General features: G+C 40.7%; 1 protein-coding gene across 1 annotated transcript in view; it reads left to right on the top strand.

Annotated features, from left to right (window-relative positions):
- Positions 1 to 13,469, top strand: part of LOC111326267 (uncharacterized) — a 25,130-nt gene extending 11,661 nt beyond the window's left edge. Inside the window, exons 9-19 of the mRNA XM_022930226.2 lie at positions 1 to 60; positions 859 to 953; positions 2,240 to 2,462; positions 3,087 to 3,258; positions 3,579 to 3,637; positions 6,713 to 6,758; positions 6,835 to 6,950; positions 7,048 to 7,193; positions 7,850 to 8,115; positions 8,606 to 8,672; positions 9,446 to 13,469. The exon at positions 1 to 60 is cut by the window's left edge and continues 87 nt beyond it. Coding sequence (XP_022785961.2) covers positions 1 to 60; positions 859 to 953; positions 2,240 to 2,462; positions 3,087 to 3,258; positions 3,579 to 3,637; positions 6,713 to 6,758; positions 6,835 to 6,950; positions 7,048 to 7,193; positions 7,850 to 8,115; positions 8,606 to 8,672; positions 9,446 to 11,918 — 3,723 coding nt within the window. The 3' untranslated portion in view covers positions 11,919 to 13,469. The remainder of the gene's footprint in view (positions 61 to 858; positions 954 to 2,239; positions 2,463 to 3,086; positions 3,259 to 3,578; positions 3,638 to 6,712; positions 6,759 to 6,834; positions 6,951 to 7,047; positions 7,194 to 7,849; positions 8,116 to 8,605; positions 8,673 to 9,445) is intronic.
- The last annotated feature ends 614 nt before the right edge of the window (positions 13,470 to 14,083 follow it).

Raw genomic sequence — 14,083 nt, 5'->3', positions numbered from 1 at the left:
GATGTTGTATATACTGCTGACATTGTAAAGAAATTGGCGCAAGTCATTGGAGATGAAAAAGTAAGGAGCGTGTGGGTTCCTATCAGCTTTCCAAGGTCACCCTTCTAATGCCTTCTACACTTAGTCTTTTGTTTTCACTTTCCCTGTAGTGTTTCATCAATTCTCTATAATTTGTATAATTGCCCATTTTATAGGTGTGTGCTTAGTTAAAAAGCCCTTGATTAAGAGTAAGCCAGAGAGTGGCCCTTGTCTGATAGATGCTTCTAACTGTAGTTAGAGCAATGACTGAGTACTCGTTAATAACATCTGAAAAGCGCAATGGTTTGTATCAGAAAAGGGTCACCTTTAGCCTCTCTCCTATTCAAAGGCTCGGCAACTTGTCACACAGCTATAAAATTTGGAGGACCCCAGTTGAGGTGATGATTGGTCACGAAGAAAGTCATGGTTATTCTTGTCCAGGTGATTATTGATGTAGAATTGCTTTGATTAATGGAGTATCATACGGTATATTTGTACTGTTCCTCTACATGATATGATGATAAACATAAAGGGCTAAATGTACAAATTTTCCTTCTTTTGGTTTGTTGATCTTTCTGAGAAGAAATTTTATGACACATCAACACCGGGAACAAAAACATAATGTTTGAACAATACACTTATGACGAAAGTATTTACCAGGCGCAATGACCTACACAGACACACACACACGCACGCACGCACGCACACACACACACACACACACACACACACACACACACTGTATATATGTACACATGTATGCTCTTGCCATGGTACTGATACACAGGTCTGTTGCATGTTATCAATTGAAGATGTATTTTACTTTGTTTTGTATCACAGCTCGGTGGAAATTTAGTTTCAACCATCAGTAACATGATGGACGTTCATACATCATTGTTGCAGGAAGCTCAAAGGAAGTCGAAGTCTTGTTCAAGGTTTGTGTTCTTAAATTGCGTTATACCGTGTACATAGCCAGACTAAGCTAACCCAAATAATACAAAGTAAGTTGCTTTTTCAACAGAGTTGATAAATGTAAATTGGGCACCGTGAAGAGTTTAAGAGCTGACCTTTTGAGTGTTAGCCCTTCGTCACAGCGAATGAAGGAATTGTGGGAGTTGTGTGTTTATATGCAAAAAGTGGAGCTGCGCTATTGGTAGGAACATGGTGACGAATAAAAAAAAAGAATAAATTAGTTAAAAGAAAAGCATTCGTTGATACCGTGGGGATCACAAACGCCGAATTGAAAGATAAACTTTTGTTTCATAGTTCTGCGGCTTTCCGAACTACCTAAATTTAAGGAAAGGCTGCAGACTGCCATATGCTGCTTAGAACGATTAGGCAGATTAAGGTGGTCAGCGACTGGTTTGGATGCGTCCTTGTCATTCCTCTCTGCGTCGCAAAGGTGTAGTCGGAATCGGTTGCCTATTCGTCTTCCTGTTTCGCCAATGTATATCTTTTTGACATAGGTGGTGGTGCACGTGGAGTGATCAGTAATCTTAATGGATCGTTTGAGTCCCGATAATTTCCAAACGTTACGAATGAAAGGACAAGTCTTGGAAGTTTTGAAAGTCTTTCACTCTGAGAAATCCGTCCTAAGTAAAGGCTTGGCAACCCAAAATCCCTCCATTCGCTCTGACGAAGGCCTAACGCTCGAAATGTCAGCTTTTAAATTCCTTACGGTGGCCAATTAACTCAGTTGATGAAATCAAAGTTACTTTGTGAGTCCCTCCGACGCAGCACCAAGGTTTCTTTAGAAAAGTGATAATAATAGTAAGGATGTGATAATGATGATGACAACAATAACATTGAGAGTAAAAACGATAATTATGAAAATATAGAATTGACTTGGAATGCCTTATTTCATTAGAAAGGGAGATTTTCCATGAAACAGACCATTTGTGACAGATGCGTTTTTGATTCACTCATTGAGTAGTGTGGTGGAGGATTTGCACCAGACAACTCCAGATTTTAAATTCAGCATCTAAAACCATGTAACGATGCCACCTCCAAAGCTTTCTGTTTAAAATACAGCAACACTTAATGACATGGTTAGAATAAAAAAAGAGCCTGTTGGTAGCATATCTGTGAATCAATAATCAGAACATTCCCCTTTTGAGGTTAAAAATTCGTCAACAACATTTAAAGTGCTCAGAAAAGGAAGTCAGTAAATACGTGCTTTTTTTTTTTTTTTTTTTTTTTTTTTTTTTTTTTTCACCAACAGCATGGTGCTTCGCGTGGGTATACTGGCAACAAGATTTCCTTTGGGTGTTTTAAAAAAATTGGATGTGTCATTTGTATCAAACAACATTGCAGTTCATGTTGTGCAAACTTCACATGTCGAAACTTTTGGCAAAAATTGTTATGTGACAACAGACAAGAACTCCAGATTTCAACGCATAGGCTGCATTCCATGTGAATACAACAAGTTATGTGCGAAGCAACCGGTATGAGTAATAATGTATCACCTCGTATCCTAATCATTATCATATGGTCGTGCGACCCGCGCGTACAATCTGACTGGAAGAAAAAAGAGAAGGGTTTTAACTGTAGAATCTCCTCAGTAGTTGTCCAGTGCGCGCCCTTCTTTTGTAAACAAATACATGTACAAGTACGTCCTATTTATGCAGGTAGTAACATGATTTCGAGAGAAAGTTGGTGATAATAAGCCCGAGTAAATCTTTCAAAGACAACAAAATTGTACGAGTCCGTAGAGCAAGGGCAAATTGTAGTCTTTGAAAAAATTTCAAGTGCTTATTTACACTAAATTGCACTCGAAATCATGTTGTTAATTGTTGATACTTTACATGAAAAAAAGCATCACAGAAAGTCAAAACAAACGAAAATTTGACAGCGCGTGCTTTTTGTAATTTGTACTCGTTTTACAACTTTGCACTCGTGTTATATGAAAAGTGTACTCGTTTTCAAGCCAATCAGATGCGCGTAATTTTTTTGATATATATTATTGAGGGTAAAACAAAATTAAAAAAAATTTAATCACCAAGTGGTCTTATCATAAAATGCCTATTATCTTTTTCCTAAATGCTTGAACACTTTTATTCCTACGACAGGTAACAGACACTTCCATATACCTTCCTCCAACGGGCTTTCTAAAAATACAACGTGGTGTCAAATTTCAGTTTATAATCTATGCCAATAGCAAACTTTTTCCGGAACTTACAAATTCAAGTGGAGTACAAACTAGTAGAGAGGTGTCTAGTACTGTGATGTCAGCACAGTTTGGTGAGTAAAGTCACTCATACAACACCACAACACTCACCAAAAGGAACTTTATTCACTTGTGTTTTTAAACACTCGCAACCCAAGATACTTGGAAAAGATTGTCAGCAATTCAATCAGAAGTTTGTGCTCCTGAGCAAACTTAGGATATTTTTTTTCCTCTGCGGTAATATGGTTTTCCAAAGATTGCCATATACATGGTACATGAACACGTGCAAAGTACCTCGCTGCTATTCGCAGCCTATCTCTCCGTTTTTCTTGTTTCCAGCTGTGTTATTCAATCCAAAATTGACTATGCTTTTTTTGTATAACTTTGTTTCTAGAAGGGATTCAGTTGACGAATCTCTCTCATCCTATTATCATGGAATTCAAGAATCATCAGGTATTTACTTCAAGATTTCTTTAATTGATGATGTTGTGATTACGTAGTTAAGGTGGCTCGTACCAGTTTCCTCGCGCGGGGAACAGGTCACTCTTGCGTGACGCGCGCGAGAGAAACGTGCGAAAGAAGCGCGAGATCAAAAGATGAAAATTCAAAACAAAGATGGCAGCGCGTGGAATTTTTTCTACTTTTGTGAGAAGTTTACCTAAGAGCTTGTATTTTATGTGTTGAGCGGCCACTGTGAATGCAGGAGATAGAAACTAAGAAAACGAAGACAATTTTCGGAGAAGTAAAGGTTGCTTCTCTTCACATTTAAAGTGCACCTAAACCCAAAAATTTTTTTCGCTTAACGAAATAAGCTTATTTTTTGGAGTGTTTCTGTGCAAAATTTTTTTAATTTGCTTAAATCTTAAATTTTCTGTGCCTAGTCAAAATACGGAAAATCGGCCGCCATCTTGCCCCACGACCGAGTTTAAAGAGGAATGGCTCTAGCGGATAATGTGACGTCAAATCGAGAACACGAAAGTCTGCTTTTCACACATTTTCACTTGTTTGGGAAGGTTGTGGTCGATATTGTCCGAAGTATGCCGACCAGGTGTGTTGTATGAGGAATGTGTGAAGCGTGATACCCTCTTGCAAATTATGCACGTTGCTACATCCTCCTACAACACACTTAGTCGGCATATTTTCGGACAAAATCGACTACAACCTTCCCAAACAAGCGAAAATGTGTGAAATGCAGACTTTCGTGTTCTCGATTTGACGTCACATTACCTGCTAGAGCCATTCCTCTTTAAACTCGGCCGTGGGGCAAGATGGCGGCCGATTTTCCGTATTTTGACTGGGCACAGACAATTGAAGATTTGAGCAAATAAAAAAATGTTTGTACAGAAATACTCCAAAAAATACGCTTATTTCGTTAAGCGAAAAAAAATTTTTGGGTCTAGGTGCACTTTAAAAGAAATATTCAACCGATATGAAATCTTGCGACGGCGAAAAAAGAAGAACTCAAGTGAAGGATAGTCTACCTGAAGTGGAAGAAGACTTTGAAACTTCAAGGAAAATAATATGATATAGCCAGAAGTCATATGTAGGATTTTTAAGATGAGCTCGGGAGGCTGTCTTTGACGGCTGTTTAATGATTTTCTTAGCAGTAAACGTCTGTAAACATCAGATCGTAGGTGCTCGCGCGAGCACACGCAATTGTCAGCGGTAGCTAAAACAGATCATGAGCAAATGTCGATCTTATAGCATCCAGATTTTTAAATGCGCGAGAACGCGCGTGGAAATTGCTAAACTCACGAAAGCTATTGCATGAAAACAAGTCCGGTGACCCCTTCTTTTTATTGTTCCCATATGATAATAACGTCGAAAGGAATCATCAGAAAAAAAACTAGAAAATTATACGGAAGGAAATTTGTGATGTGTGAAAATTGCCCTTTTTGTAGATTTTCTGAAATTCCCCTCCGTAGAATTTTTTAAAAATATTTGTGCATTTTCCTTTTCAAGTGCCAAAAGCAATCACTGAAAAAAATCAGGGGGTCACCGGTATAGTTTTCAAACTATTTAAGCCACAAGCTAAAAAATGCGTCTGAATAAGCCTATGAAAGCGTTGCCATGGAAACTGCTAGTGACGAAATGACACTTATTTTTGGATAACCAATGATTATGTAATTCAACCCCGTAAAAGTGTTCAACTGGCCTTGGTCAGTCTTTCTGTTGTATTCTTTGAAAGTTACAAACCATCAAAAAGATGAAAACAGGTACGAGCCACCTTAAGGGGGGGACCTTAATTCCTTCATACAATACCGAATGAAGTATCGTTCTTGGACTGCTTTTCAATCCAAAACCAGAGTAATCACAAAAGCGCGGGAAAATGCTGGTGACCCAGTCGGGATTAAATTCAGGCTGAACTTTGATTGGTCGAGGAGATAGCAAGACTTTTCCAGTCAATCATGGAGGTTAGACAGGGTTCAACACTTGACTACCTCCATTACTAGCCAGCGGGCTAGTGATTTCTAACTTAAAATTTACCTTGCTTTTTCCTTAAATAGCACATTATGTTATCCCAACGACAGAAAAAACGCCATTCTTTATAATTTTGAAAGACTGTGCCAATAAGTTTAAAGGAAGGTTTGCGTGTTTGGGGTTGAAGTAGACCTCGAGGGAAATTGATCCGGGCTACCAAGTTGGGGTAAGGTAACGAATCTGATCCAACCGACGCGTCGGCCGACACACTACCGACACACCACCGATGCTGTACAAACAGCCGCTGTCGAACCTGGCTTTTCGAACCTGGTTTTTCGAAGGTTCCAACATCCCGCTGAGTACGTGGCTTCATCTAATGTTCCTGTGGGCTATCAAGGCTTCTGGAAGTAACATCGCCAGACTGACTAGCCTTTCAAAGACTACAGTGATCCGTGGGCAGAGCGACTTACCAACGGTATGTTCGACGAAAATTATGAACGCTGACATGAAGATCGGAGGTGTAGGAAAAACAGTGGAGATCGACGAGTCGAAGTTTGGAGCCAAGCGAAAGTACCAGCGAGGCAGAGTCTTTCTATAAGGTCCGGCCAACGTGTCGGCCGACGCGTCGGTTGGATCAGATTCGTTACCTTACCCGGCGATCGTGTGGCGATGTGCAAAGTATCGCAACATTGGTAGGGAGAAGACTGGGGAAGACATTGACCATTAAGCACAGAGTCTGGGATATAGCGATGTTTACGATCGAAACACAAGACAAAAAAAGACGCTGAAGAAGATGAAAGATTTATGCCTTCTTTATTGTTATTATCATTACAATTTAAACTTTCTTGATTTTTTTAATCAACTGTGAGCTTCAAGTAAACTAATTAAATGTAATTTCTTTCAATTTTTCTACTAGCCAGAGGGCTATTAAACGGGGTTTTTTACTAGCCCAAACAAATTTTTACTAGTCTCGGGCTACCGGGCCAGTGGAGATGTCAAGCCCTGTTAAAGCAAGGGCAATACCGGAATACTTTGAACACTCGACGTAAACTTTTTTCAAAAGTGTTCTCTTAAAGTTGACCCTAGATATTTTCATTAAATTCACAGAGTGGTGAGGAACCCACACCAGTTTATTGGGATCATGGTGGCAATGGTAAGTGTTGTTATCCAGCTGTGAAACTTTTTGTGAATATCATGTGTGCAACTGATGTTATTTGGTTGTTTTGTAGATGGACTTGGAAGTTGGGAAAAGAATGCTGACTGTAACCAGGTCTCATCTCGAGGCAACTATACAATCACAAAGTGTTCGCAGCTTTCTAGCAGGGACTACTTTGCTGTCATGATGGTGATTTGACCGTCTTTGTTTTTCCTCATATTTTATAGCATGCTAAATTATGTGAAGGGTGGTTTGTTCACAAAGGGTGTCTGTACTCTTCTTGTAGACTATAAAGAAACCTGTAGTCAGTGCAACAAGTGAAGATGATGAATGGAATGCAGTGCCATTTTCTATAGAGATCGTTGTGTTCGTTGGTGCTGGAATCTCTGTGCTACTACTCTTAGCTACGCTGATAGCGTACGCATTGATACGGTAAGATTTTCCTCTCTGTGCTGGTGACATGGCATAATGATATTCTTGCCGAGGTTCAAATCGAACAGCGTGCAACAAATAAAGTGAACTTCAAAGGAATGTCGAAAGTGGTCTCGTATTGGATAGAAAACTAGACAACATTTGCAACAAGTAAGAAACAAAACTGAAAGCTATCCCGACAGGCAGGCCCTTTCCCATGTTGGAGTTCAATCTCTCATTGGCTCTTTGTTATATTTTCATTTTTTCTGATCGACTGTTTGTGACCGCTTTGGTTTTGGTTTTATCTCACGCAATCGAAAACGCTTTTGGTTTTTTTTTCATTTTATCTTTCTTAAGTTCTAATATTCTTGGAATGATACGTTACGTATACATCCGAATACATAAAAATGCGACCCTTTTCCACTTCGGATTTTGTTGTAGCAATTTCCAAATTGGAAGTAAATGGCTTCTGACTCAGCCCTCCGAACATATTCGGTAGGAATTGTGGGAGAACCTGAAAGGCCCAGGAGGACGTCGAAAATTGCGAACTTCATTCACTGTCGCCAAGTAGCCAGCGTGACTGATGGTTTTCTGTGCGCTGTACGGTTTTGTGTTCCATAAGCGATGAGTGCTTAGCCCGGTGTTTTAAAACTATCTTCTTTATTTTTTATTCACAGAGATCTGCGTTACGACAGAGATGACGCAGCCATGTTGATGAACCAGTGCCTAGCTCTCATTGTCACTATTGTGGTGTTTGTGACGGGAATCAATCACGTGACCAATGTACTGGTGTGCCGTTCTGTTGGAATTGTGTTGCATTATTTTCTACTTAGCTCCTTACTGTGGATCGGCTGTAGTGGAGTTTGTCTGCACAGACTGATAAGAACTGCTGTTGAGCCAGAGGAATACAACCCTGTGCTCAGATATTATATGATAAGCTGGGGTATGATCCCTTCTTATTGCTTTTATTGTATTAACTAACCCTTTATCTTCCATGGGTGACCAAGACAGAATTTCTCCTTATATTATCAATACAATATCAAGTGGATACGTGTTGAGAATAAAGACAAATATGAACAAGGGGATTATTGGTTGATCCAATTCCAAATTCCCCAAACTTATGTCATAGCGTTAAAGTAATATTCTTCCTGTAATTTCGGTGAACTGTTTTTCGGCTGTCACACGAAATGAGTCACCGAAACCTAGCCTGGTTTTTCTGAGTGATGTTGTTATGGAGGTTTCTTTTTCCCAAAGGAGACACAACAATCAAAGAAAACAGGGAAAGGAAATTGTGAAAACGTCGCCTGGAAATTTTGGATCTTTACTTGTATAAAACACTCCTTCACCGATTTGATTCTTCATTACACTCTGGTTACTCATCACTCTCTATGTTTTTTGTCTCGTTTTGTTTTGTTTTTGTTTTTTCTGGCCAGGTATACCCCTCATCATTTGTGGAATCACTACCGCCGGTAACCTTGACAACTACAATGTGGAAGACTAGTAAGTATCCCAGAGTTAAAATTGCCAACAGTACTTGATTTAATTCAAAAATGAAATCTTCTCAAATTCTTTCTTGTATTGTACTCTGCTCTCCTAAGACTGGCAGGTGTCAATTGTAGACTACAAAGAACATGGTCAATTCTATTGCCACTTGGTTTCTTCTTGTTGTTTGTTTGTTTGTTACTTTCTCTCTTTGTTTATTTAATATCAATTTCCTTTCTTCTTGGGTGCTATGATATTTGGAGAAGAATTTTCGGATAGTTTGTTCTCTTAGTGAATGCAAGGCTCCGAAACATGTAAGTTCTCTAGGACCTATGTCGTTCGTTGACGCCAAAGATCTAACCCTAGCCCGTATCTGAGTTTACACAAATTGGAGAATTGCTACCCGATTAGTATTTTCTCCCTCCCGAAAGAACTAACATTTAATCAGTTTATTACCAAGAAACCAAAATTTGACAGAAAGGGTCGTGTCACTTGCTAATTTTTATGAGTGCTAGACAGATTGCCGCACCGACCTAATTCGATTACACTCACTCTCCCAAAGCAACTTTGTTTTGTTAATTTTTTTCCTTTCTTCTTTTTTCTTTTGTAATATCCAAGACTATGTTCGTATACAGTACTGAATTAGGGTATAAGAGGAAACACGATGTATTAAAAAAAAATACGTATATTTAAATTACTGTTGCCTTTGTTACAGTCTCAACTACTTTAAAAGCTTAGTGTCGGTAAGAATGATTTTTTATTTACCAAGATCCTGTCCCCTTGCTCTGCAGTTGTTGGTTGAGGCGACATCCATTCTATGGAGGATTCGTGGGTCCCGCTTGTTTGATTGTGCTCATAGATTTGTTCGTATTTCTTCGCGTGTACAATCTGATCAAAAATGCATATGAAACGATAGGTACACCGCAAAACAGTCAAGAACCTGATGCAGATATCACAGCAGAAGAAAACGCGCTCGTTATTCAACAAGAACCTTTGGCAAATCCGGATGGGGTTGGTGATAACGTGGACAAATCCGCTTTGCCAGATAAGCACGAAATGCTTGATCAATTGAGGGGAAGCTGTGTTATTTTATTGTTCATTATCGTCAGTGTGGTCGGAGGAGTCTTCATGATTCGTTACCAACATTCCCGGACCTTGTACATTGTACTGAGTTGCGTGTTTGCATTGGCTCTGATTATTTTGGGATTCCTTGTCTTCTTGTTTTATTGTTACAGAAAGGAAAAGAGTCGGCTTTTCTGGAACAAGTATTGTTTCAAATCTCAGTGCTTACCTAAAAAGGATTATCAATTACAAGAAGAAAGTCCTCAAGCTGGCTCCTCTGATGAAACTTCATCGGCGAAAACGGCAGCTGAAACAGGAAACGGAGCTGCGGTAGAATTCGCTGGGGGTGAAATTCACGGTGCTAAGAATCCACTCTCACAAGGTAACGATGATTCCCAGTCAAATGTGTCCTTGCCGTATTCCGCAGTCATTACTATCGAAAAGAAAAATAATGTGACAGCAAAAGAAACCGATGCTCTAACTGACAAAGCGCCTTCGGTGTCAGATAAGCAGTCATGTATCTCTGCTCCTCTTCCTCAACCGCACAAACCTCGAGGGCGGCTTCTTAAGCATCCCCCGGGACATCGACACAGCTACAGTGAAAACATCTGTCTTCCTCCTATTTCGCAAGAAGGACCTCGTGCACCTCTTGCTCCACCTGAGGGGACGGCAAGTTCCGTGGAATCAAGCGTTCAGCTGCCTACGGACACTGCCTCTAATGCTGCTCCATCTGAGTGTCGATCATCAGTGCGTGACGAACAAGTCTGTGTGGAACCAGTGTCACGCAATGCAAACACGTCTTGTTCAGCGTCTGAAGTGTCGGTACCAATAGAAATTCCGCCTATGAAGAGAAGACCGCCTGTCCCTGGGTCCTCTTCTCAAGGCTCTGACGTAGCGCCCCCACTTCCGTCCAAGAGAAATCGAAGTCCACTCCCTGGCATTCAAGCAGTCCCCACATCAGCATCTGACACTCAAGATCTTCTCACTCACTATGCGATTCCCGAACCCACGACCAGTAGCATCCCGCGGGACATCCCACGTGATCATGTTGTAGTGCGGGAACGGTATCACATTCCGTACGAACCACGCGCGCTTTCGGAAAAACCTCGTGACCATTACCAAATACTTCCTCTTCCCACGAGCAGAAGGGATCACTATGTATTACACCCGGGGCACGATCAATATCAAGGGCCACGAGGGCAACACGTCGGTCAAAACCCACACAATCAGTTACAGGTATCACCTGATCATTACAAAATACCTGAGGATCAGAATGTAGATCCGAGAACTTTTAATGTCAATCAAATACCGAGTCAGACCCAAGGCCAGAATTTCTTTCACCTTGCACGAGATCAAAGTCCCGCCCACAAGGTGCATGATCTGTATCAGATGGCACGTGACTTGGCATCTTCTCCCAGGGCATATGAGAACTATCCAGTGTCTCAAGAGAATGTGGGGCAAAGGTCACATGATCAACCGCAGAGACCACTTGAAAATAGTCATATACCTTTAGACGCCAGTAAGTCACCAGAGCCATATCAGGGACCACGTGACCAGCCGCTGGTAGATCGAGCTTACGACCACCTCCCAGTTCCACTCGATCAAAACCTTGCCCATAGTGATTCATCGCAGAAGGCAGGCGAACAGAACATGGCACGTGACAACACTTACGGACCATCACCAGAAACTGTTGAAAGAACGCACGATCAATATGCCGGAGAAGGACCGCGTGAGCAACCTGAGGCATTACCATCCGGTGAAAATTCAACAACCGCTGATACAAGAAAAGACGTCCCAATTGATAAAAATGGAGTTAGGTCTCAAAACGCTCCACGAGGCTCTCGTGATAAGCCAAACGGGATACATGTCACTCGCCGAAGATCACGTAATCCTTATCAAATTGCGCGTGACATACATCATAATCTTGGTATTGAAACTAGACCATCACGCCGGTCAAACCGAGCAGGAGCCGAACAGCGATCGCAATCTCGAACAAATTATGTCAAAGACGTGCTATCAAGTCCAGGCGAAACACCAAAAGAGCGAACTCCGCGGTCATCTATGTCTTCATGGCGAGAAGAGCGACCTAAGCCCGCAAAGAAAGAGTGGGCCCCAGATATGCCAAAAACTGCGGTGTTTGTACCCATTCCGCACCTGAAGCCTCCCGCGCCCGATAAACCTCGCAATGAAACAAGTGTTTGAGTAATACTGCTGTTGTACTCTGTAAACAAGATAGACTGCCAGAGGTGGAAAACTTAAACCGTTTGTCCGAAAGAGCCTGTGGAAGTGCATCGAAGGGTTAAACTGATGTAGACAGGCTTGCTTCACGGTGGATCAGTCAACGAATCGTGGATTTTGTTTTAATTCCTTATATGAGCAAGCATGTCTGGCATTGATGAAGGTCATGCAAAACGATTTCTAGCTCGCAAGAAAACAGTAGTATAGTTCTCAATCTGAACCTGGGAATAATACCTGTAAGTAGTAATCTACCAGCGATATATCATAGTTGCTTCAATCTGATTAGCTACGCTACTCAATCTATATTTAAAACGTAGATCTATTTTGCCGTGCGTCTGTGGAGTAATATATTAAAGATGACGGCAAAGTGTAATAAGAACAGAAAAAAAAAAAAAGGAGCACATGAGCTGCAGCCGAGTATGTTAGTGATACTCTTTCAACATTTTGTTTGCCAAAGAATTAGATCGATATCGTCTCTTCTCGTATAGTAATCAGTGATCTTTATCACCGATGTATGAGGCAATTTTGTAAAGATTTTTATGCTTGTGTTCTTAAGCTAGTGTTTTAAGCTGTTAATAGGCACGTCGAGGGGTGTTTTTGGAATAGTACTTTGTTTTTGTTTTTGGAATTGTCTTTTAGAAACAAGTTAGGAGCGTGTGTAAATCATAGACTTGTGTGAGAACATTGGCGTACAAAATAGAGTCTGAGTTGACTATTGTTTCTCAATTTGAATCTGCGTGTGAAACTACCATTTTTCTATGTGGAGAGATGTGTTTTCCGACTCAACAAGAGTGATCTCTCGCTCTTTTTGTACGACTATCGTAAAAACGCCAGAAATTATGGGGAGCAGTCAATAATTGAATATCTGTATACGGAGTTAGAGAAAAACAACGGTCAAACGTGGGGCATGCACGAGGGGATAAATTAAGGCCTGCCGTGCGCTAATTTCCCGCGCAGAATTTTAAAGCTAATCACGAGAAACAACCGCTGTCACAAAGTTTGCGTAAACAGTTGAAAAGTTCATGAAATTTGTAGAAGGAAACAGGGAAATTGAAAACTTTTCGTAAACAAAGATTATTTCATTACGGGTTTTGTGCTGATTTATAATTTTGTTTTGAGCTTTATCAAAAACCGCGACGTACTCGATTGTGTGGCCGTTCAGAACTAGCTCTAACAAAGCTCCAACAAAGCTCTAACAGCCTGAAAGCATGCCAAGGAACCTCACCACCTAACCTCTCTTGCGTTCGCACATGGCAGACGTTTGACCGCTGTGTCTGTAAGAGGAGGCCTAGAGTTCTTCCTCGATGGACAAGTTTTCGTCACTGTATGCTTCACAATTCATCATAACCCCTATCCCTAGCTACTTCTAAAACCGCTAGAATTATCTATCAAATGTTGTAAGTATTCACTTTGCGAAGAAAGTGTGTAATTAAACGCTTTTGTAGGTAATCTGTCCATTGTTCACTTGTCTGTCACTTGTCAGTGTTTTGACGATATTAAAACAATTTTCTGGAAGGAGACAATAGAATAGTTCAGTGAGAGAAGAAAAACAGAGATAGTAACTCAGAATGGAATATTAATGGTTGAAATTGAGAGATTAATGAAATTTTAATTAATGAACTCGAAAAATCTATGAACTTCGAATAATTTCAGCTGAAATATTTTAGAGGCAAAAACATGGGGTTATCCTCTCTCTTGCCTCGTCTTACCCGGGCGTGGAAGTGTCAATTGGTCGCTAGATTCAACTTTATTCTACCGAGATTCTATTGGGATAAGAGTGTGGATACAAAAACTAGCCTTACCCGGATTCATCTCCAGTAAAGACGTCACTTTCCAACCGCTGAGGGTTACACGTACTCCGCACGTCTTCAGTGACCGCGGGCGCTTAGAGTGAATTGAAGAGTGTGTGCCGTTAATGTTTTCGTCACATTTCTGCGTCGTCTGTGATCCGTAAAAGAAAAAAGCCACGGAATAGTGGAATTTATTCGTTAATCCGTCTTTTTGATGATGCACAAAATGCGAAACGGATCATTTGTTGAATATTAGTCCTCTGCCATCAAAACCGCCACGATTGTGTAACCATCCTCTGTCTAACATATATATAAAAAACTGAGATCAAACTTTTCAGG

The sequence above is a fragment of the Stylophora pistillata genome, chromosome 1 (genome assembly GCF_964205215.1).
Source record: "Stylophora pistillata chromosome 1, jaStyPist1.2, whole genome shotgun sequence".
Classification (NCBI taxonomy): domain Eukaryota; kingdom Metazoa; phylum Cnidaria; class Anthozoa; order Scleractinia; family Pocilloporidae; genus Stylophora; species Stylophora pistillata.
This window is presented reverse-complemented; position numbering and strand designations above follow the sequence as displayed.